Source organism: Natrix helvetica (genome assembly GCF_964273705.1).
Source record: "Natrix helvetica genome assembly, chromosome: 4".
In the NCBI taxonomy this organism is placed as follows: Eukaryota; Metazoa; Chordata; class Lepidosauria; order Squamata; family Natricidae; genus Natrix; species Natrix helvetica.
This window is the reverse complement of record NC_138550.1, coordinates 40,024,292-40,047,512: the sequence shown is the minus strand read 5'-3', so window position 1 is coordinate 40,047,512 and position 23,221 is coordinate 40,024,292. Positions and strand designations below refer to the sequence as shown.

Sequence of the window (23,221 nt, the reverse complement as noted above, 5' to 3'; positions counted from 1 at the left end):
TAGACCAGGAGACTAGACTAGAGGACCTTGAAGAGTCCCATCCAACTATGGTACTTCTTGACCAGGTTCTGTTCTGGATTGAAATTGAACTGACTTAATGGCTGAACTGACTTTTGTGCTGTTTTTCTTGTATTGGCTTTCTTTCTTTGTTTTTAATCCTAATTAGCTGCTCAGAATTGTAATTTATGAGTTGGGTGGCTTTATACATTGATTAAATAATTAATAACTATCCAGTTTTTTAATCTTGCAATCTAACTATAAACAATTTTTATAATTTTGATGGGCTGGCTGCTAAAGCAAGGTCATGGCAAACACTTGAAAATAAATCAGGAAGACTGTAATTGTGGTGGTCTGTCTCGCAAGAACAAAGAATGCTTATCAACAGGAAATATGCATGTGTAAAGTTTGTAGCAATTATGGGTAGTTAGACAACTTGCAGATCTCTGCTAAAAGCTAGGGACGGCCTGCAGCAAATGAAATGTGTATAAGGGGGGGGGGGCTTTCATTAGCCAAGGTTTAGGAATAGGGACAGCTAGAGACCAATAGAACAAATTGTAGAATTATTACTAAAAAGTTTATTAGATGATATGTCTTGTTATCTCACCTTGTCCCGCCTTCTCCTTTAGTGAAAATGCATAAAGCTTACTTAATCCTTTGTTCTTGGCCTTTTGACCAGGAACCCCTTTCCTCGGAGTACTCCAATAAAAAGCAATCAGAAAACCTACACCTGTGTCTGGCATCCATCATTGGCTTTGGAACCAAGCTCAGACCCGAATTGGGGACAATCTCAACACTTGTGATAAATCATTTTAATTTCACACTAATTTCTATATTTTCTCTTCTGGTAGCCCCTTCTGGCTAGGGCCACTATTAGCTTTAGAAAGAAGCTAATTTTAATTTGTGAACTCTTAAAATACACTGAATTTTGTAGCCTTGAAGAAACTGCAATTTTAATTTTCTGCAGAATCTGGGACTATACAGATGAGGCAGAAAACAGAACCTGGTCAAGACGTGGTTGGATGGGACTGCCCAAGCTCTTCTATTCCAATCTCTCCTGCTCAAGCAGAAAAGTCCATACCATTTCTGATAACTGGCAAAAAGAGAATATATTTAAAATAAGTTTTTTTTTTAAAAAAAATCTATTTGCAAACCCTTTGCAAAGGGCTAAAAAATAAAGTCTCTTGGGGAAGGGGATTTCATCCTAAATCCGAGTACAGGTAGTCCTCAACGTGCGACCACGTTACCAAGTGAATCACTGCAGTTGTTAATTCAGTTGTTAAGTGAATCTGCCTTTGCTTGTCAGGTCACAAAAGGTGATCACATGACCCGAGACCCTGCAACCACCATAAATATGAACCAGTTGCCAAAGCATCTGAATTTTGACCACAGGATCCTGCAATAATCCTAAGTGTGTCATAAGTTACTTTTTTCAGTGGGGCTGTAACTTCGAATGGTCACTAAGTCAACTGTTGTAAGTCGAGGACTACCTGTATCTTCCTGAAGAGAGCATCTTTTTTTCCCCCAGTCAACCACGGGGAAAATAGAATTGCCATTGTTTTTTCCGGGATATTTTTCGACTACTGGCAAGCAGGTGGTTCCATCCAATACCAACCCAAGTCCAGAACAACGAAGGACACAGGTCTACTTCGAATTTAAAAGGCAGAAATGCCACCGGTGCAGGTTTTCTAAGCCAGTGAGGGCGTGCGTAAGACAACCACGTACTCCAGTCTGGTGCACTTCTGAACGCGAGTCAGCTCTCAAGGCCACGGAAAACCGCGAAGGCGGCGCTCGCGTCGTTTTGTCAGAAAAGCCGTTCGCCCCGCCTGGTCTATTTGATAGGCGGGCAAAAGCAACAAGTCCGGTTCAATAAGGGAAGCTGCCGAGTCCACGCCTCCTCCTCCTCCTCCTCCTTCAAAGCAGCGGCCTTTGCTCGCCCTGCAGCCCACGTGGCTTTGCTGGCGCCCTTCCAGAGCCCGATTCTAAGCAGGTCAGGTCGGTACGAAGTGAGCGCGAAAGGACCACAAGCGGCTGCTGCTATTTTTGCCCGCTTCCAGAAAGGGAGAGGCTGGGGCTTCTTTGTCCATTCCCACTTGGGGGTGGGGGTGGGGTGGGGGGGTATCCGGTCCCTTCTTGCCTACCTTTCCCTCGGCGAATGCGGCCAGACAGACCTTGTCGGATGGAGCGATGTTTTCTGCAAGGCCCTCTTCCTTGCTTCTTTGTCGGTTCAGGCTTTGCTCTCCAAACGGGCGTGGTGGTGGGAGCTTTTTTCCCCCGGAGCGTCCGTGATTTTGAGGGAGCTAGGAAGCTAACGAGGCTTGCCACCCGAATTAGGGATGGGGAGCGGCCTGCCAAGTGGCATGGGAATCTTTTCTTCCTGGTAAACGTCGGGACAGGTTGTAGGAAGGAAAATACACATTTTGCCGTTTGGAGTAAGGGAAACGAAAGGGACTTGTGGTGAATGAAGTCTCTTCTGGGGGCTTGGCCCTTTGCAGATTTTAGGAGTAATGGAGCCTGTAGGAGGTGAAAACGTGTGGCCCCCAGTAAAGACCTTCCAGACTGTAGTATCCACCTACCCCCGTCTTTTGGGGTGTACACTATTATAAGGAATTACTTGGATTTCCATTAAAAGCAATCCAATGCTGTGATTATGGTACAAGGATAAGCCTACATGTTATTTTCCTTAATACTCCAGTCTCTTCTCCATGAGTTTGTGACCAGCATGCTCTCTTGATTGAAAATGCAACAAGTTCCTACATCAGAAGTATACCACACCATGTAGGTCCGGCAAGATGATCAATAAGTAGGTGGGGGGAGAAGAAAGCCACAGGTAAACAGCCTCTTCTTCTTTTCCATACTTCTCGTTGATCATCTTGCCTGATCTACATGCTATTTTGAAATGGTATAGGAACTTTTTTCCCCCTTATTCCCATAAAGGGGTGTGACTGTGTGTGTGTGTGTACTTTTTTGATGCATGAACTTGTTCCATTTTCAATCAAGACAGCATGCTTGTTACAAACTCATGAAGAGAATGGATTTAAGTATTAACTAAAACAACACCAAGGCTTATGTGGACTGGATGTAGCTGCAGTGAGCCTGTCTTTATTTACTATTGGATTAAAGCCATAGCCACTTGAACCATCATAAAGTAACACTGGAATTTGATTCCAGTTGCCCAACTCTGCTCTGCTTTGTGAGTCACTGCCGGATGCTGATTTTCTGATCTATACAAGTGCCATAATTGGTTTTCTGGTTTTACTGCTGGATCTCTTCAGGATTGTCACTAGCCATCTGGAGTCCTCATTCTGCGTTCCATATGGCATCTTCTACTGTAAAATAAACAGATTGGAAAAGAGGGCAGCAAAAGACCAGAAGGAAGGATACGGCCTCTGCCATGATTATGCAACTAATAAGGAAGAACCTGTACATTGGGGCTATAGAAACTGTATAGCTGTTGGGAACCACATATTTTTCAGAGGGATTTGTGAGAAGATGGTTGAAACTGACAAATACAGGGAACTTGTAAATAATGAACAATAACCAAGTTTATATTTCTTTGTTGTTTCTTTGTTATACCTTGCAATAAGGAAAATGATTCATTTATTTACGTAAATTATTTATATAGGCTCCCATCTTACAACTAAGTCTGGGTGGCTTCCAATCAAAAATTGTTCTATCTAAAGTTAACAGCCCAGGTTCAGGTACTGTTAATACAGAATTATGTTGATATACTCTGCTTACTTCTGGAGATTAAACAGCAGGGCTTCTGCTGTTTTCTCCCATGCCTTGTTGGAAGCCTAAAAAGGGCTGACTACATCCAATTATACAGACATTCCAGTTCTTTGGTTTCTGTGCAGGTAAACTTGTAGGCCAAATGAAAAATACTGGTTATTAATTATAAAGCCCTTTATAACATGGCTTTGTGCTGTATCAAGGACCATTTCTCCCAGAATGATTTTGCTGAGCCTATTACGTAATCTTGGGGGAGCTTGGTGAAGGTCCTATCCACTGGGCAAGTGAAGGAATTGTGGGCACAAAAGGCCGCCTCTCTGCTAGCTAAAGAGTTGGGAGTGTCCCTGGCACTTTATCAAGGCTCTCAAAACAATTTTACTCAAGTGGGCTTTTGAAGATTTATGTTACTGGCCTGTTTCTTCTTTTATATGTTTTTATGCTTGAAAGCATCTGTTCTCTGTGATTGTATTTTGTGATGTTTTCTGCATTTACAAAAATGTTTCTATACATTTCCTTTGGTGGAGGAACAATGTAATAATAATAATGGTAGTAAAAATTAATACATATTGTTCTGCAAGCTTTTTTTCTCTGTGGAGAATCATCCCAAAAAAGTATGTTTCATACAGTGACCTGTCAACACCTCTGTAAATACCTCGGACAACATAAATTTAGATTAGCTGGGGTTTTTTCAAATTTGCATTATTGGGATTTCTGGCGATAAGTGAATTGGTGTGATCCTGTGTGAATAAAATTTAAGATTTCTTGGAGGGACTAAGTGGCTTTTACAGATGTTGATATCATGTTATAAACTTTATAATTTGGGTTTAAACATTATAAGCCCCTTTGGTAGTTTAAAAGAACAACAAGGTATAAAGCAAAAAAAAAAAAAAAAAAGTTGAAAAGGACCTAGCTGCTTGAAATTGAATCTAGCAGTGCCGGCTATGCTTCCTGATCCTAAACAACTTTGCACAGAAATAAAATCCACTGGCTTTAGTACATCATGCTATGTCATCCTATTTACATGGAAAATCAAATTAGAATGTACTTGTTGGATGTATTTTTATGAAATATGTATAAAATCAGATGTTCGTTTCTTTGTTTCTTGTATAGCATTATGCCTAAGAAAGGAGGAAGACGAGCTAGAATAGAGAAGGAATCAGATTTGCCAAGCAAACAAGCAAAAACAGAAGCAGTCGGTCCTTTGCTTTGGAAACATGACAATCCAGAGAGCTTATTTGAGAGTTTGATTGCTCCCATTAAAGAAGATGAATTTTTTAGAGAATATTGGGAACAGAAGCCACTGTTGATTCAGAGAGATGACTCCTCTGTGGCATCATATTATCAGTCTCTCTTTCAGTTAACTGACTTGAAAGACTTAGTCAAACTAGGTTTGTATTATGGTAAAGACATCAATATATGTAGATGTACGAATGGCAAAAAACTTATTTTTAATAAAGATGGAAAAGCAACCTATGCACAACTGAAGAAAGATTTTGATCAGAAAAAGGCTACAATACAATTTCATCAACCACAGAGATTTAAGGTAAATAAAGAACAATTGTTTGCATTTTGTGGCTGTTTTTGTGTTTCTCAACTTTGACTCAGAACTAATGAATTTAGGAAAAAAACCATCGCATAATGTGTGCTCGTTCTTTGCTTTAGGTTAATGTTTTTAAACTAAAAGAAAAAAATACCACAGATTACTTAATTTTTCTATTTAGCATTAGTTTTTACTTTTATTTTTTATTTTGTTTTGTTTTGTATTTTTTAGTTTTAAATACATTTATTTATTTATAAAATTTATAGGCCACCATCTTACCTCAAGGTAACTCTGGGTGGCTACATAGTTACTGTTTATACCAATTGCTGAGACTATCATTTCATATTACAGGTAGTCCTTGGGTTATGATGTCAACTGGAATCTAGATTGCTGTTTCTAAATAATGTAAAGTACAACATTAAATAAATTTATCACTTATTGACAACAATTCCAGAAGTCATAGTTGCCATCATAACCCCAAGACACATGGATTGTTAAGCAGCAGGAGTCCTAGGTAAGGAGCACGAGGGCCATGGGTGGTGGGAGAGTCCCTGGGAGGCACAACATTGGAGCCATGGCAAGGGTAAAGAGACTGTACACCCGTGCAAGCCCAGGGAAGGTTGAAGGAAGGCGGTCATAGTGCTGCAACAAATGCAGAGAGGCCACAGGTGGGTGCGAGCACAGGGAGACTGAGGGAAAGAGGCCCTGGGTTTGTGTGAGTGCAGGGAAGCTTCATGAAGGATGCCCCAGCATCCCTCATTATATAGGGACACCAAGGAAAGAGGGCTATTGTTTGGCACCAACTTGGAGTTAGAGGAAGGAGCCTGCAACACTATGCGTGCACAGGGTATCAGTCTTGCAGGAAATTGTAAATTTTCAGCAACTAAAACGCAGTGATAGACTAACACTTTTTATGAATTAGAATCTATTTGAGTTTTGGGTTTGGTTAAATATAAGGTCAAAATTATAGCCTTTATATAAAGCTTCAATTCGTTTCTAGTAAGCCGAAGTAGCTATGAAACCATTGTTTCAATTCTTGGGAATCACCCTGTAACACAGTGTGGAGTGATCTTCTCTAGGTTACCCAGCCAGTTACATTTTTCCTTCCTATTCCAAAGGCATTCAACAATCTATAGCTATTATCTGATTTTGTTGGAATTATCTGCTGCTCAACTTTTTCTCACAGGTAATTGTCATACACAGATCTTAAGTTTTCTTCAAATATTCTGATAACTTCAGTTGCTTCTTCGTAGCCTTCTAATGATGAGGATAACATAATTGTATTAGGACTTTCATTTTTTAAACCACTCTCACTTGCTGTTCCTTGCTTGAATTTCTACCCAAATGGAGTTAGAGTGACCAAATCTTGGCGGGGTCCATTTAAATGCTAGGATCCTGAAAGCGACCTACATAGAAGTTTGCTAAAGAAGATAAAGTTTACTATTTTTGCTTTACTTTTTGCTTGTTTGAACATTGATTTGTCTCTGTATTAGTAAGCTTTTTTAGGCTTCCTTTTCCTGAGTATTTTTTCCTTATGCAGATCTTACCATATATCGAATAGTAGAATGCAACACTGATATCAATACAGATTTGTATGACAAAAGATAGTTGATTTTCCCTTGTTAAAGTAATTTCTTTTGTATTAAAATAAGGATGAACTCTGGAGGATACAAGAAAAACTGGAATGTTACTTTGGCTCATTGGTTGGATCTAATGTTTACATCACTCCTCCTGGATCCCAAGGCCTACCTCCACACTATGATGATGTTGAGGTAAAGAAATCCGAATTTGCCTGTAAATTTTCTGCTCACAAATATTTTCAAGAACAGAAATTTTAGGAGAATTGTCACATGTGCTATGGACTGAAAAATATGGAAGTTGTAGTAAATTGGATAATAATGATAAAAACCGATAATACATACTGAATGTATGTCTACAAGCACATTTTGCTTTAAATGAAAAAAATCTTGCTATCTCTTAAAATTGTTTGTGAGGGTGGAATTTGGTTGCCCTAAATGTGTATTCTTTAGAAAGATACAATATGTAAAAGTACAAAAGTATTCTGATGCGTGTTGACATGACACTCCTAGGTATTTATCTTACAACTTGAAGGAGAGAAACACTGGCGACTCTACCGCCCAACTGTACATCTAGCTCAAGAATACAATGTTGAACCTGAAGAGAGAATTGGAACGCCAACTCATGATTTCATATTAAAGGTAGCATATGCGAAGTCTCTTTTTGGTCTTAAGGCATAAAAAGAGAATGGACTTAATTTTATGTTTTCAGAATGCATTTATGCTCATGTAACAGCATATCCTATTACTGTTCTTTTTTCTTTCCCTACCACATCTGCTCAAGAGGATTTCCTCTTAATTTCTAATTATTTCCTAATTTCGAACATAAATTGAAAAAGCATGTTAAAGGAAGAAGAATCTGTTCTGTATGGCCAATATACTGTGTTTCCCTGAAAATACGACCTGTCCTGAAACTAATGCCTTGCCACATTTTTCGCGTGGGCAAAAATATAAGCCCACCCCCAAAAATAAGTCCCCTGGACAACCCCCCCCCTCCAGCCAGGCAGAGCACCCCCCCTCCAGCCAGGCAGAGCACCTAGCAGTATCCCGAAGGTGCCAAGCCACGGGAGCCGGGGGGGAAAGCTGCTTACGTTGCTTGGTGCCTTCGGGATACCCCTAGATCGATGAGTGGTGCTCTGCCTGGCTGGAGGGGGGGGGGTTGTCCAGGGGGCTAGGTTGGGGAATGGCATTCTGCCTGGCCGGAGGGGGGAGTTGCCGGGCGGCTGCTCCCTTGCGAACTGGCTCCCGAAGAGCTGGGCACAGCCTCAGGGGCGAAGCAGCCATGAGGTGACCATGCTCACGAGCAACCGCCTGGCAAACCCCATCTCCAGCCGGGCAGAGCGCCATTCACTGACCTAGAAGGTATCCCTAAGGCGCCAAGGCACGTGGCGCTCTGTCCGCTCCCCAGCTCCTGCGGCTTGGCATATTTGGGATGTCCCCTAGGTCAGTGCATGGAGCTCTGCCCGGCTGGAGGGGGGGTTGCATGAGTGCCTGTTCCGCCCCCGCTGCGCTCCGAGAATAACTTCTTCTCTGGCTTCCAAACTCGGCTGCCGAGTCTTCCAGCAGCGGCCACTCTAGGAGTGCGCTTTATTGTTGTGGGCTGGCTGCTGGAAGACACTCTGATTGCTCGTGAGCGTGGTCACCTCATGGCTACTTCGCCCCTGAGGCTGTGCCCGGCTCTTCGGGAGCCAGTTCGCAAGGGAGCAGCTGCCCGGCAACCCCAAAACAATGAGCCCCCCCCATAATAAGCCCAAGTCTATATTTCGTGGGGCAAAAGAAAATAAAAACTGTCTTATTTTTGGGGAAACACAATAGTTAAGATGTAGAATTTTAAATCTGCTTTTATTCCAATGCAACTGTGCATGAGATGAGAGCCTGTGTCACTGCTTTGTTATTGACAGTAGGTAGGCAAACATAGCAATTTAGGTATAAGCGCTTATTGTTCCTATTATAACTATCATGCTTGCCTTTCCTTTCAGCCAGGAGACATGCTGTATTTTCCAAGAGGAACAATTCATCAAGCTGACACTCCTCTTGGGATATCTCATTCTACTCATATTACCATTAGCACATATCAGAACAAGTAAGCATCTTGTATTATATTTCTAGTTTAATTTGGTTGATGATTTTACTGAAAATAAACAGTTGTTGGCACGTTGATACCAGAGAAGTTTTAAAATTTGGTATGTTTTGCTGTTATGTGCAGAGATTGCTCTATTATGTTTGGTTTGTGTGCACCCAGGAGCATAGGAAATTCAGGTGATAGGAACAATTGATTCAGCTCAGCATCAATGCATCCCAGAAACCCATGGTCAGTGCAGTAATGGAAGCTGAATAGTGATTGGTTGTTTCAGTAAGATTACAGCCTGAAAGGTACCTCCAAATTATTATTTTTTAAAGTAAACAGAATAGAAATTTATTCCAGGTTTGCATGGTGAGATATAGGATATTGTCAATAAACCATCATAGGAATGATAGAACACTTTGTAACACTTGAAATCCAAGCAAAACTTTACAGAAATCAGGTACAAAATACCCTTTAGGCACTTCAGGAGTATGAAAAATGTCTGAGTTAAATATTCTTCATAATAGAACAGAGGCATTAAGGTAGACATAGATTGATTCAAAATACAGTAAAGGCATCATTCAATCAATGGAACTTTAGCATAACCTAGCTCATATACTGCCATAGAAAAAGATGTAATGGTGAAGGCCACTGTTCCTTCAGATACAGGATTGTGTCACTTTTTAACTGTGGTCCAAAGAGTGGGTTCAACTGAGCCAGAATGGCAATCAGACAGAATAGGTAGCAGCACACAGCAGTTATCACCAGCATTGTATTAATAACATCCCGGTTAGGGCCCTTGAGGTCCAACCACGGCAAAACTCTGCCGATCACCCCCCCCAGAAAACGCTCATGACGATGATAGGCACCACTAGGCGGCCGTACGCCATCCACCTCCAAATTATTCATCAATAATAGCTTTTGGAATGGACTTCATAGTCCCTCAGATTGAATATTTCTGAAAATCTATGGGGAGACATCAGACATATAGTATATGCAAAAACACTTAAGAACATTTACTAACTGTTTTTTTCTGGGGTCTTTCCTTGCTTTTCATGTTCAATTATTGTAAGATCTGAATAAGAACTTTTATAAAATATTCTGTAGGCTATTATGTACATTGGAAAATTAATTTTTCCTGGATTTGAGCACTTCACCATTTTCTCCTTGAGGTCCCCTTAAAGGTCCCTTTGAAATTGCAATTAATAGAAAGTTCTGCAGCCTGCCTCTTATGGAAGGAGACCGAACCAAGTTTTTAAGAAATCACTGGAATGTTTTTAACATTTTAGAATCACTTACAATACTTTGCATTTGACAAGCTGCCATGAAAGGTGTCATAAAATAGTTGCAGGAAGAAGTTGGACATGCACAAAGCACTCATTTCATGGAAAACTAAAATCAGGAATCTAACAGACATGAAGGTGCTCAAGACTTTGAGTCCAAAGTAGAGGTAGATCTCAGGCAGTGCTGTGTGCCACAGGTTCGATATCATCTCTTCTCCAAAACATGCTCCAAGCACACTGGTATAACTGAGTCCTCACTGATGTCAATGGGGCTTCTCTGAAAATCTGAATGTATGGTATGAGGTTCTGAGCTATTTGGGCCAGTTTATGTACATTTTGCCCTCAATAAGAAACATTTCTGTAGATTGTTAATATTTTATTTGTTCTTAATAACTTTAATTTGTTTTGTGCATTCCAGCTCTTGGAGAGATTACTTACTGGACATGGTTCCCGGACTTATTTTAGACATAGCAAAAGAAGATGCTGAGTTTCGAAAGAACATTCCAAGGCAATTGTTAATGGTAAAGCTACGAGGCTAAAGGAAAAAATAATTTGTTTGTCTGGTTTCAGAAGCAAATTTTGTAGCCACAGTGTTAATTATAAAGTAGTTCCTTTTAATCAACACTAAGGGTTCCATGACGCTATTTTTGTCAGGACTGTGAGCCTTAGCTCCTAGCAAAAGATCTTACAAAAGTTTTTATTTTTAAATACCTTTATGTGAAAACAGCATGTTAATGAGTTCTCCACATTTCTAATGTGATGTTTTTCATGCTGCTTTGTCAGCTTATGGTAGGATCATACGTTTGTCAGCTTATGGTAGGATCAATTATGTTCCGGATATATTTCTTACAAAAATTTAAAACTTAAAAATAAATAATCTAAAACTGAATCTGAAATATATATTTTCATTTAAAAAAAAAGTGTTCTTAGATGTATGTAATTGACTTGTTCTACAACAGTTATTAACATAAAGCATTCACAAGTCTCCTTTATCATTACATCAATGGCCTCTGAAGTAATTAAGTTCTCATTTCAGGTTGTTAGCAAGTTATTCTTGTCTTTTTGTTTAGAAAATGGATTTATCTGATTCATCCAAACAGTTAAGTAGCTTCCTGAAACGCCTTGAAGGCCATTTGGAAAAGGGGAGGAAACCGAGATCATCCTACATGAAAAAAGATTTTATTACGAGCAGATTACCTCCGTTTATTGGAACTAATTTGGATTTTCTCACTCCAGGTGACATTTAAATTATCTACAGATATATTTTGCCAAAAATAAGGGGACAACTTTTATTGTAACCATAATTACAAATTATTTAACCACATGAAAGTAGCTTGCAAAAATTCATACTTAAAGAGACAATAAAGTTACTACATTAGAAATCAATATTTCAGTTTATATTTATTAAGGGAATTTGTGGAAGATTGTATTAGCAGCCTCTTGACTGCACTAATTCAGGCAGACACCTGAAGACACATTATCAGTCTTTGTGATAGCTGCAGCTGTTTTTCTTAGTTTGAGTTGTGACCTAATATTATAATATTAATGTTGCCTAATAATGTTTCTCTTCCAAATAATGTAGGTTTTCTTTCTTTTTTAGATGGAGCACTACCAAAAGTAGGCAGCACAATCAGGTTAAGGTTTAAAGACTACACAATAATTACAACAGAATTAGAACAAGATCTTCCGGTGAGTACAGGGGAGGAAGGCTCACAGAAACGTGTTTTTCCATGAGGCCACCTCTATGGTCAGCATGCTGTTCTTAGCATGCATAGTTGTGTCCAAGATCATCTAATTGAGCTGTGTAATTGTATTATAGTAATACTGTTGCTCTGTTCCATAAATAGAAAGTGCTAGTATTTAAGAAGGTTAAAAGGTTATACAGTGTAAACTTGATACATGAGCTAAGGTCAGAAATCTCATTAAATTTGTAAAAAATAAATAAAAATACTGAGTATAATTTAAGTATCCTCACAAATAATAAATGAAAGTTATTCACCCAGGCATGAAGAGAAAGAACGATTGGATAAAAATGCATTTATGTTGTGCACTTGCTGGCTAATGTATAAAAACATATTTGTTATGGTTTTTCAGAACGATTCAGTCAAAGAAATGGTTTTTGTTTATCACTGCTTAAAGAATAAAAGGCACATCCATATGATGGGGGATGAAAGTACGAACGAGGAAGAGATAGCAGAGGTTTGTTTTATTTCTATTTAACAGATCTTATCGTGCTACAGTCTGTATTTTATTATTTTTAAATTCTAAATATCTCTTCACAAATGGCATTGTTGTCTATATTTTCTTCTCTGCAGTTGCCAGGTTAGTCCTCAATTTGTAACCACGATTGAAACCAGATTTTTTTTTTGCTAAACAAGATGCTTATTAAGTGAATCATGCCCAATTTTATGAGTTTTTCTTCCATAGTTGTTAAGCAAATCACTACATTTGTTAAGTGAATGCAGTTATCCAATAAATCCAGCTTCCCCCATTGACTGTGCTTGTCAGTAGATGGCTAGTAAGGTTGCAAATGGTGATTGGGTGACCCTGGGACAATGCAGCTGTCATAAATACATGCACATTGCCAACCACCTGAATTTTGATCATAGGACTGTGAGGATGTTATGATGGTTGTAAGTTTGAGTTGCAGCTATAAGTCACTTTTTTTCTGTGTCAATAAACAAATAGTTCTAAGTCGAGGACTAACTGTATTTATGTGTTTTTACATATAGAATATAGTTCATTTTCCTTCATTTTTGAAATTGCTTGGATTCCTCTTCATCCATAATGAATTTGTAGATAAATGTAATCCATAAATCAGGGGTGTCCAAACTTGGGAACTTTAAGACTTGTGGACTTCAACTCCCAGAATTCCCCATGCTGGCTGGGGAATTCTGGGAGTTGAAGTCCACAAGTCTTAAAGTTCCCAAGTTTGGACACCCATGCCATAGATGCACCTGTAAGTTACATGTAAATACATGTTTAATTTAATTTAATTTTATTACATTTATAGACCGCCCCCTCTCCCCAAAGGGACTCGGGGCGGTGTTGTCAGGAAGAAAACTTTTGCTTATATATTTTGATTTATATAGCTACCCCTCTTGTCAGAGTGACTTTGGGAGGCAAAGAAAATTTATAATTGGAATAATAATAACAACTATAAAGCACTATATATAATCAGAGAGAAAAAAGAGATGGCTGCCTAGGATAGAAACCACAAAGCAATGACAAATCACCCTGGCCTCATTAAGGTCCTGCCTGTTGTGCCTGATTAAACAACCAAGCTTACAATGCTTTTGGAAGGCCAGCAAACTTGGGACCAATCTAATCTCAGGAAGTTCCAGAGGGTGAGTGCCATGACCAAAAAAAGCACACAAGATGGCGTCCTGTTAATTGATGGGATATGAAACATGACTTCCCTACCCTTTATTTAGAGCACGAGAACGGAAATAATAGCTTATTTCAGGTTCAAATATTTAGGACTATGGTTTTGTTTATACATTGATGTACATGCATATATCAAATAAGCTGGTTAACTTACAAACTATAGCAATTTTCATTTGATTAGAAAACTTTATTGTCCAATTCCTGATCAATGAAATTGATCCTTGGAAGTCTTGGTCAATCATATTTTTGGATGCTAATTTTTTTTCTTAATTGAAATGGGAAAACACTATATGCTACCCAATCTTCTTTGACATAAGGAGCAAACGTAATAAATGAAACCATAATAAAGTTGGGAAGATTATTAGTTTGTGTAAGTAATTTCAGTTGGAAAAGAAATTTAGTTTCTCTTCAATTAATTGTTTAAATCATAAAAAAAACCAAACTCCAGGAAAACAATTTCTCATAAACATGCTATTGTATCATCATTTGTCTTAAAACTCAGCAAGTATGTTGCACATTTTCTCATTTGAAATAGTTTTCTAGAATTATATTAGATCTATGATTGCATACTGTATCCTAAACCATAATGTTTGATTGTGATTTGGTATGTTATAGGGATCTGGCTTGATTTATGGCTTAATGCAGTTTGTAATCCCAATGTCTTCAAACTGTTATTTAGAATATTGTGATTTAATGTGCTCCGTATGGACACCCTATATCATATACTTCTCTTTCACTTGTGTGACATCTTGATACATAACTTGGGTTTCCTACAATAATTATAATCAGTATAAGCTTTAGCCAACTGAAACACTAGTTATATTTACAATTATGTATAGTTATGATTAGGTCAGAATACGTATTGTTCAGAGGTGGGTTTCTGCCAGTGATGCTGCCGGTTCTGTGTGCGTGCGATTTGTGTGGGCTCTGCGCACGTGTGCAGTTCCTTGTAAATAGGTCTGCGCATGTGCAGAACATTAAAAATGTGGGGGGGAAATGCTGTGGCGACTGGGGAACCGGTTTGTGGGTGTGGTGAGTCTGCTGTCCCTACCAGTTCAGCGACCCAGTCGCAATTTCCACTACCAGTTCACCTGAACCGGTGCAAACCGGTAGCAATCCACCTCTGATATTGTTCTGTAAATTAACTTGTATGTAATGTTTAATTTTACTTGATTTTTTAACAACCATTTTTCTTCTTTAAGAAGGCACATGGATTACGATTTCCTCTCTCTCACATGGATGCACTGAAACAAATATGGAGCTGTGATACTGTTTGCGTTAAGGACCTTAATCTTGGTTCAGAAGCAGAAAAAGAGAATTTAGTGATATCATTGTGGACTGAATGCCTTGTTGAAGTAATCTAAAGATAGATTCTCATCAGAGTTAAGAAATCTTATATATTTTGGATTTGTGTAGTGGAGTCTACTATGAACGTAAATGAATAAGGACTTGATAATCAGGCAAAGCATATTACATAGAAATTATTCATAAAAGACTCTCATACAAAGTCTTAGGAATTTAGTAAGATTGTGAAACATCGGATTCTTTTCAAGATGCTTGAAAGTTATGAATTTAGGCATACGAATCTGAAATATGAACAGGATTCTACATGATTTCTTCATGTGCAAAATAAAAACACATTGGAGATGCTAAATATAGTTGGGGGTCAGTGATGAATTTATACAGAAAGCTCTTTGTGTTTCTTAAATTTGCTTCCTTAAAGTGTCATCTGATATTGTGCCTAGTAGTGTGTTCTTAAATGAAGCCAAGACATTTCTAATAAACATCTTACAGTATAATAAATTTCTTCAAATGAAGAAAATTCTACAATTTGTGTAGCATCCTGTTTTGTGTCCATGAATATCAAAAGCAACATGTTGCTGTCCATGTAAGCTCATGAGCAGTGAAATTTATGGCTCTTAATTTCTTTTTCTTCTTAACCCAGGTACCAATGTGGAAATAGGTGGAGTGTGTGTCATTGCTTTTTCATTGGGAGGAAGCCTTTTCACAATATTCTCTCTGCAATGTATACATACATTTTAGTCTAGGTTCCAAGCCACCAATATCTTCTCCCGTTTCCTTCTTCAATATGCATGTTACTTTAGCGACAAAGTTGGTTTTAAAAATATAGTACAACTTATGGTATCGATAATTACTTAGAGAGCCCACATATGAAGTCATTTGGAGGCAAAGTTTGTCAACTGGCATAGTGATCTTTATTTAAAAAAGATAGGAAGTGCTCTTCTAGAAAAACCTTTCGTAGTAGTTTTAAAGGATTATTTCACTTTAGCAGAGTACAAAATGAGAAAATTCTCTTTGAAGTATAGTAGCAGCAAATCAAACTTCATAAAACCGTAGGATGGTTTATTCACTTACATAGAGCATGAACCTGTAACAGTTCCCAAATGCCTTTTAAAAGCATGATGGTTCTTATTCCTTGTTGCTTATCTGTTCCCCAAAATCAACAGAAAAGAATGCTATGTTGAAACTATCTTTTATTCACTAGAATCCAACTAGACCAGGGGTGTCAGACTCAAGGCCCGCAGGCCAGATCCAGCCCGTGGGGTGCTTAGATCTGGCCTGTGTAGCTGGCTTGGAAATAGCAAAGGACCAGCCCGCAGTGCCTCTGCTAGCGAAAATGGCATTGGGGGGGCAGCATGCAGCCCCCCGTACCCAGTTTTTAGCCTAGACAGCCTCCTGCAACACTCAGCCAGCCAACTAGGGGTCAGGGGCCTCTAAGGGCCTCCCCCAGTCTGCTGCTGGTTGAAATGGAGCCTCCATGGGCCAGATGCAGCCCTCCGAGGCTCAGTTCGGCCCTCTGTGGCCCTTCCTTGGCCTGTTACAGGCCGAAATGGAGCCTCCATGGGCCAAACCTGGTCTTCCAAGGCTCCATTTGGCCCGCTCCACAGACTGCCTCCTTTGCTAGCCTCATGGATTCATGACCATGACCACGCCTACTCTGGCCGAGGTCAAACAACCCTGATGCGGCCCTTAATGAAATTGAGTTTGACACCCCTGAACTAGACTAAGACTGGGCTGTATCTTAAAGATGCACTATGTTAGGCTTCTTTCAAAGCTAATTGTATGATAAATCTGTTGAATAGATACCACTTCATTGTAAGGCTCAACATACCCACAAAAAAACTAATTACATACAGTGCTTCCATAATCTACATTCTCTTGCAGAAATAATTGACAATGTATTTATCTGGTCTTACTTTCTTAGAATTATGTTTAGTAGTAATATGAGTTTCAAGAAAGCAGATTGGAGCTGTAGCTATAACATTGATGAATCAGATGATCTTATCAGAAATGGAGTAAGGATAACATGAGCTGAAAAGAACAATTTATTTAAAAGGCGTGTTATCAAATATATCTATTGCTTGTTTGTAGTGTACATAAAATCCATCTATTAAATAAGTGCTTTAGATTAAAATATCAATACCTTGGTTACATAAAAGAAATGCAAGAAGTAAATAAATGATTTATTTTACAACATGTTTTATTTATTTATTTATTTCTTGGATTTCTAGACCGCCCCCTCTCCCAAAAAGGGACTCGGGGCGGTGTACAGTCAATGCAGATAAAAATACAATCATAAAACAATTAAATACATTTGGATGGAGGAGATAGGCTGTACAAGAAATAAATATATTCTAAAACCCTAAAAACATCCCCGATTAAAAACCCAAACCCAATTAAAATAAATCCCCGGGAGGTAAAACTAAGAAAGTGCCAGGCCAGCTGATTGAAATAGGTGAGTCTTTAACTTTTGACGGAAGGAACGGAGGTCGGTGGTGGTTCGAATGTCGGGGGGGAGGTCATTCCAGAGGGTTGGGCCCATCACAGAGAAGGACCTACTCCTAGGTGTCGCCCGCTGACACTGCCTAGCGGACGGCACCAGGAGGAGTCCCTCCCTGTGTGAGCGAATAGGTCGCAGGGACGTGTGTGGTAGGATGCGATCCTGCAGATATCTAGGTCCTATGCCATGTGTGTGGCAAAACATCTGGTTAGGAGGTAGAGATCCATGGATGTTCTGTTAACGAAAATCAATATAAGTTGCAACTACTGCCTATGATTGGGCTTGAATATCTATGAATATTTGGATATTTCAGTATTTTATTTTGAACTGGGCCTAAAAACTACAAGAAAATTTTGTGGATATGATACTAGAAACTAAATTAAACCACGCTCAAATTGTGTGAAACAATACTATTGGAAAAGTGAAACCCTAATCTGAATTCCATTTTGACTAGGTTTCTTTTACTAGATACTGTATACCAGTGTTTCTCAAACTTGGCGACTTGAAGTCCTGTGGACTTCAAGTCGCCAAGTTTGAGAAACACTGCTGTATACTCATATAAAGGAAGATATTTTTTTTAAAAAAATAACCCTGCAGAGATATAAGTTGTACAAATAGTACAAATGTGTATTGTATACATGGTTGTATATGTTTCCTTAGTTTATAGGTAAACAATATGGTAAATTTCCTGCTGTGACAGTGCTTCATGATGTTAATGACAAGATTTACCAATTCAAATTGCTAAATTTAAGCAATAATAGTTGTCCAAGGAGAAACCATTAGGGCCAAAGACACATCAGATAAGACCTCTATTTCCCAACGTGTTTGTTTGTTTGAAAGCAACTGTAAGGCCTTAAATCAGTTTTCCAGAAGGAGCAGTCTGAGGAGGAATAGGTGTTTTATAATCTCTTGCTCTACGACACTGGAATTTTGAATCCACACCAAGAAAATAAGGGCTTTGCCTGTGTAAGTTTGGCATAATTTGGGAAAATACTAGGCAAAGAGTTAATAACATATCATCCCTTATACCATTTTGGCTATTTGTAAAAAATAAATGATGAGATCAATTACAGATCACTTTTTTGACCTTTTGTTATTTCTAACTCTTTAATTAGAATTATACATAATTTATTACATTAGAATACAAACTGGATTGACAAATAATTTCAGCCATTCTCTTAATCAATTTAGAGTTACTGTATCAAAGTGTAGTATAAATTTCTAATATTTCAATGCATCAGTTCTGTGAAGGCATAATCTGTACAAAATTGCATTTTAAATTTTGGTTACCAGCAATCCAAACTTGTTAAGAACATTTGGCATAAATTACCCTGCAATATTTTATGAATAACAATACTATTGAAAGTAAAAAATTAACAGTTTGGTTAACTTTAAAGAAGCTATTTTTTATTCTTCGTTTGGCAGTCTTGGACAGATCTTTAACATACACCAACACTGTCTCTTCAGTAGTTCAAGTGTTTTCAGACAATTTAATACATATTTTCAAATTAGTTTATCTTGGGAACATCCGTTCATAGTATTTCAAAGTCCCATTTCTGTGTACATTCACTGATGTTATGTTGATTTACAATAATGTGGTTTCTGTCATAGTAATCTCCTCCTATAAGAGATGTTTGAGAAATAAATTACTTATTTTGTCCTTTTAAAACAGTACCTTAAATGTTACAAAATTATCGCTTTAGGATCACTTTTCAGCTCTAATGAAAAAAAAAAACCTTCAGAAACGAGGGTAGACAAGAAGAATCAATTAACCAAAAAAGAATGTCAGGATTCCTTTATGAATGCAAGTATCTTGAAGCTGCAATATATTTGGGTGGGTTAAGATGATATAGCACTAGGCAATTTCAATCCTAAAGTTCTTTGTGTTCAGAGGTAAATTTAGAGCTGAATATTGAAATGAATTACACTCCAGATGAATTAAAAACTGCATTTGCGATTCAATCTGTAATTCAATTTTACCCCCTAAACAAAGAAAATGATCATTTTTGAAAAATATACTATCCAGGAATAATATTCTAATCATTCTTCCAAACATGAAGGCCTTACAAATAAAGTATGCAATTGTGTAAGATCAAATATATATTCCAACTATTGTTGGTATTTGGATAGCCAATAATAGTAATATTTTATTTGCTCATGTAAATGGCAAATGGGTCAGTATTCAAGCATCTATTCCAATGCAGATGCAAACTCTGCAGTATATAATTATTTTGGAATATTCAGTCTTGACCTAAAACTATTTTAAAAATGAGGTAAATGGCAAGGTAAATCTAGCCAAAATTTCAATTATGTGAATATAGAAAGTCGATACATCCCTGTTAAAATGACACATTTTTAAGATTCCAAGAAAAATCAAACCAAAGTATATCACTTTAGAATTCTTTCCACTTTAATATAACGTATAATCTGTACAATTCAATTGAAAAACAAACCAAATTCTTTCAGGGGGGGTGAAATAACAAAAAACTAAATAACATGGTTGCATAAAGATGCACATACGTTTCAAACACCTTTTGATTTTTTTGACAACATTAAGTCTTTTAGAGCAGGAGCCTATCAGCGTGGCAGATCCTGCCTTGGGAATCTTTGCCTACTCTTCCTTGCAAAAGCGCTGCAAAATTGTCCGATTGGCGCCTCCTATGCACAGCCCCCTTCAGGTCACCCTACCATATTTTCAAATTGATTCAGGTCAGGGGTGAAGCTGGGTCATTTCAAAACTTTGATATTCTTCTGGTGAAGCCATTCTTTTGTTGATTTGGATATATGCTTTGGGCCATTGTATTGAAAGGTGAAATTCCTCTTCATCTTCAGCATTTTAGTGGAAGCCTGAAACTTTTGTGCTCAAATTGATTGATATTTGGAACTGTTCGTAATTCCATCTTGACTAAAGCCCCAGTTCTAGCTGAGGAACAGCAGCCCCAAAACAATGCTGCCATCACCATGCTTCAGTGTGGGTATGGTGTACTTTTAGCAATGTGTAGTGCTGTTTTTATGCCTAACTTACTTTTTGGAATAATGGTCAGAAAGTTCAAACATGGTCTCAGACCATAACACATTTTCCCATATGCTTTTGTCAGACTTGAAGTAGGGTTTTGCAAAATGTAGCTGGGCATGAATGATTTTCCTTTTAAGAAAAGGCTATCTTGCTTGCTATCCTACTCTACAGTCCAGACATATTGAAGATTGTTGTCATATATAGTATTCAACCAGTACTTGCCAGAAATTCCTGCAGCTTCTTTAATGTTGCTGTAAGCTTCTTGGCAGCCTCTCAGTTAGTTTTGTTTTTAAATCAATTTTTGAGGGACATACAGGTCTTGGTAATATCTGTGTTATGCAGTGACATGCGGTGAGGTTTATGGCTGGTGAGGCTGGTGACGTCATCAGGAAGGCGGGGAATGGGACCACGTGTGCTGGAGGCTCAGGCTGCCTCAGCCTCCAGCACACGTGATCCCATTCCCCGCCTTCCTGAGTGTGCTCCGCCGGCTCGCGCTCCGCAGTCCTCGAAAGCGACTGGGGAACGACGAGAACCTTCCTGCCTCTGCTGGACTTTGCGCGCTCCTCGCGACTGCATATTGCAGTCGCGAGGAGCGCACGAAATCCAGCAGAGTCAGGAAGGTTCTCGTCGTTCCCCAGTCGCTTTCGTGCCTTCGTCATCCGGGAGCACCGACAACATTTCTGCCTCCGCCCTCCGCAGCTCCCGGGCGCACCCGGACGGAGGTAGCCAGAATGGCGCCGAGGCAGTCCGGCGGGCGAGCGACCGAGGATCAGGCTGCCTCGCTCGCTCTTTCGTCCGCCCGGACCGCCTCGGTGTCGCTGTGGCTACATCCGTCCGGGAGCTGCGGAGGGCGGAGGCAGAAATGTTGTCGGCGCTCCCGGATGACGAAGGCAACCCAGCGCGCGAACTCCAGCAGAGGCAGGAAGGTTCTCGTCGTTCCCCAGTCGCTTTTGTGCCTTCGTCATCCGGGAGTGCTGACAACATTTCTGCCTCCGCCCTCCGCAGCTCCCGGGCGCGGCCGGACGGATGTAGCCACAGCGACGCCAAGGCGGTCCGGGCGGACGAAAGAGCGAGTGAGGCAGCCTGATCCTCGGTCGCTCGCCCGCCGGACTGTCTCGGCGCCATTCTGGCTACCTCCGTCCGGGCGCGCCCGGGAGCTGCGGAGGGCGGAGGCAGAAATGTTGTCGGCGCTCCCGGATGACGAAGGCACAAAAGCGACTGGGGAACCCAGTCGCTTTTGTGCCTTCGTCATCTGGGAGCGCCGACAACATTTCTGCTTCTGCAGCTCCCGGGTGCGGCCGGACGGATGCATATAATATTATAATATTATACATATATATTGTATATAATATTATATACTATTATTTCATGAAGAGAGGTGAGGCTCTGCCTCCCCTGACCGCACCTCCCTGGTGTTATGCCATATTTTCTTCACTTGCTGATGATTGTCTTCACTGTATTCCATGGTACATCAAGTGAGATCTCTGATACTGTGAAGCTCTTTGCAGACCATACATTTTGATGTAAGAGGCAACTGAGTAAATGACAAAAAATCCCTCTAGAACAGCAGAACTTTATATGGGCTTGATCAGACTTTAATTGACGGCAGGTGGGTAGTGACTACTATTTAATATCAGATTGAATGTGATTCTAAACACAGCCACATCCCTACTTCTAAAGAGTGTGAACACTTAATGCAGCCACATTATTATAGTTTTTTATTGTTATTTTTTCTCCTAAAATATTTCAGTTTGTTTTTCGACTGAATTATGCAGCTTATATGTTATTATTAAAGGTGGAAAGAATTCTGAAGTAATTTATCTTGGTCTGATTTTTTTTTACATCTCAAAACCTGGCATTTTAATGAGTATGCAGACTCTCTATATCCTGTCTATGTTACTACCTTTGATATCAAGAACAAGCTGGTCGCTGAGATAAGATGTGATGGTTCCATCCTTATTGCATGTCCATTTCTGTCTTGGTTTTCCATGTTCTGCCCACAGGGCAACTTTTGCTCCAGGTATGCCCCTGCCTCCAATGACATCAAGGCAAGCATCATTGACCTAGGTACATAGGAGGGAAAAAATTGCTGATTGCCTTAAAAGTGTTATGCATACACTTCTGTCAGACATGTCTAGTAAATAATACCATAAAATGTAACTTCCCTTAAGGAAATAGTAGCTCTAAAACAAATTATTGGGGATAGGTAGGCAGTGGCTAAATTTAGACAGTGGTCTAAATTTGACCAGTTGTATTAAGAGTTAGGTATAAATTAAGCCAGAAATTTTAAAAAAAATTACCCTTCATACTCCACTTAAAAGAACAATAATTTTTACAAATGACAGCAATTATAATTTGCTAACAGTTTGTGAAAGAATGTTCCTTTAATTTGTGGAGCAATAATGATAGGCAGAATTTGATTTATTACATAAATAACAAAAAATCCCTAGTGTATTTTTTTGTTTAAGAGTCTAAACACATTCAGAATTCCTAATTACCTAATTTACCTTTGAAACCAGTGGAATTTGTGTGTATAGTAGAACTGATTATAGATTTTTAGAAAGGCAAAAGTGTTGGACTAAGAGTGGTGAGATGAGATTCAAATCCACCATTGGGTAAACTCACAGAAAAATCTGTCTCATAATAGTTGCGAAGAAACATTAGAGGACAGTGAGTTGTGTATTTTGCCTTGGGGTTTAGGTGGATATAGATCTAACAAATATTCCTGGAACGTATAAAAAGAGTAAGTACATGTAATAGATTATTGAAATTGCTTCAAATCTGCCTTCACTTTAGACTTCTAGGGAATTATAGATAAGCAA

General features: G+C 39.1%; 2 protein-coding genes and 1 pseudogene across 5 annotated transcripts in view; 1 reads left to right on the top strand and 2 right to left on the bottom strand.

Moving 5' to 3' along the window:
• Nucleotides 1–1,848: 1,848 nt before the first annotated feature.
• On the top strand, nucleotides 1,849–15,403 carry RIOX2 (ribosomal oxygenase 2). Of its 3 annotated transcripts, none has more exons than XM_081951470.1 (10): nucleotides 1,849–1,987; nucleotides 4,840–5,272; nucleotides 6,922–7,041; nucleotides 7,360–7,488; nucleotides 8,826–8,929; nucleotides 10,613–10,715; nucleotides 11,265–11,430; nucleotides 11,795–11,883; nucleotides 12,289–12,393; nucleotides 14,784–15,403. In XM_081951470.1, exons 2-10 carry the CDS (start codon nucleotides 4,844–4,846, stop codon nucleotides 14,943–14,945), a joined length of 1,407 nt encoding a protein of 468 aa, XP_081807596.1. In that variant the 5' UTR covers nucleotides 1,849–1,987; nucleotides 4,840–4,843; the 3' UTR covers nucleotides 14,946–15,403. The 3 variants fall into 3 exon arrangements, with proteins under 3 accessions (XP_081807596.1, XP_081807597.1, XP_081807595.1); XM_081951471.1 differs by having other exon boundaries at nucleotides 1,850–1,992; nucleotides 14,787–15,403; XM_081951469.1 differs by having other exon boundaries at nucleotides 1,850–1,992.
• LOC309391243 (V-type proton ATPase subunit e 1-like) lies at nucleotides 8,952–10,600 on the bottom strand (annotated as a pseudogene). The gene has a single exon. The product of its transcript is annotated as a V-type proton ATPase subunit e 1-like (transcript).
• A 2,792-nt stretch (nucleotides 15,404–18,195) lies between the features above and the next one.
• Nucleotides 18,196–23,221, bottom strand: part of CRYBG3 (crystallin beta-gamma domain containing 3) — a 49,464-nt gene continuing 44,438 nt past the window's right edge. Inside the window, exons 19-20 of the mRNA XM_081951459.1 lie at nucleotides 22,303–22,462; nucleotides 18,196–19,004 (exon numbers count right to left, since the gene is read on the bottom strand). Of these exons, the coding sequence (XP_081807585.1) occupies nucleotides 18,916–19,004; nucleotides 22,303–22,462 (249 nt within the window). The 3' untranslated portion in view covers nucleotides 18,196–18,915. The remainder of the gene's footprint in view (nucleotides 19,005–22,302; nucleotides 22,463–23,221) is intronic.

Coding starts and splice junctions, on each gene's coding strand:
- RIOX2 (XM_081951470.1), top strand. CDS start 4,844: ATGCCTAAGAAAGGAGGAAGACGAGCTAGAATAGAGAAGGAATCAGAT. Junction 10,716..11,264: donor TTCCAAGGCAATTGTTAATG/GTAAAGCTACGA, acceptor CTTTTTGTTTAG/AAAATGGATTTATCTGATTC. Junction 11,884..12,288: donor AATTAGAACAAGATCTTCCG/GTGAGTACAGGG, acceptor ATGGTTTTTCAG/AACGATTCAGTCAAAGAAAT.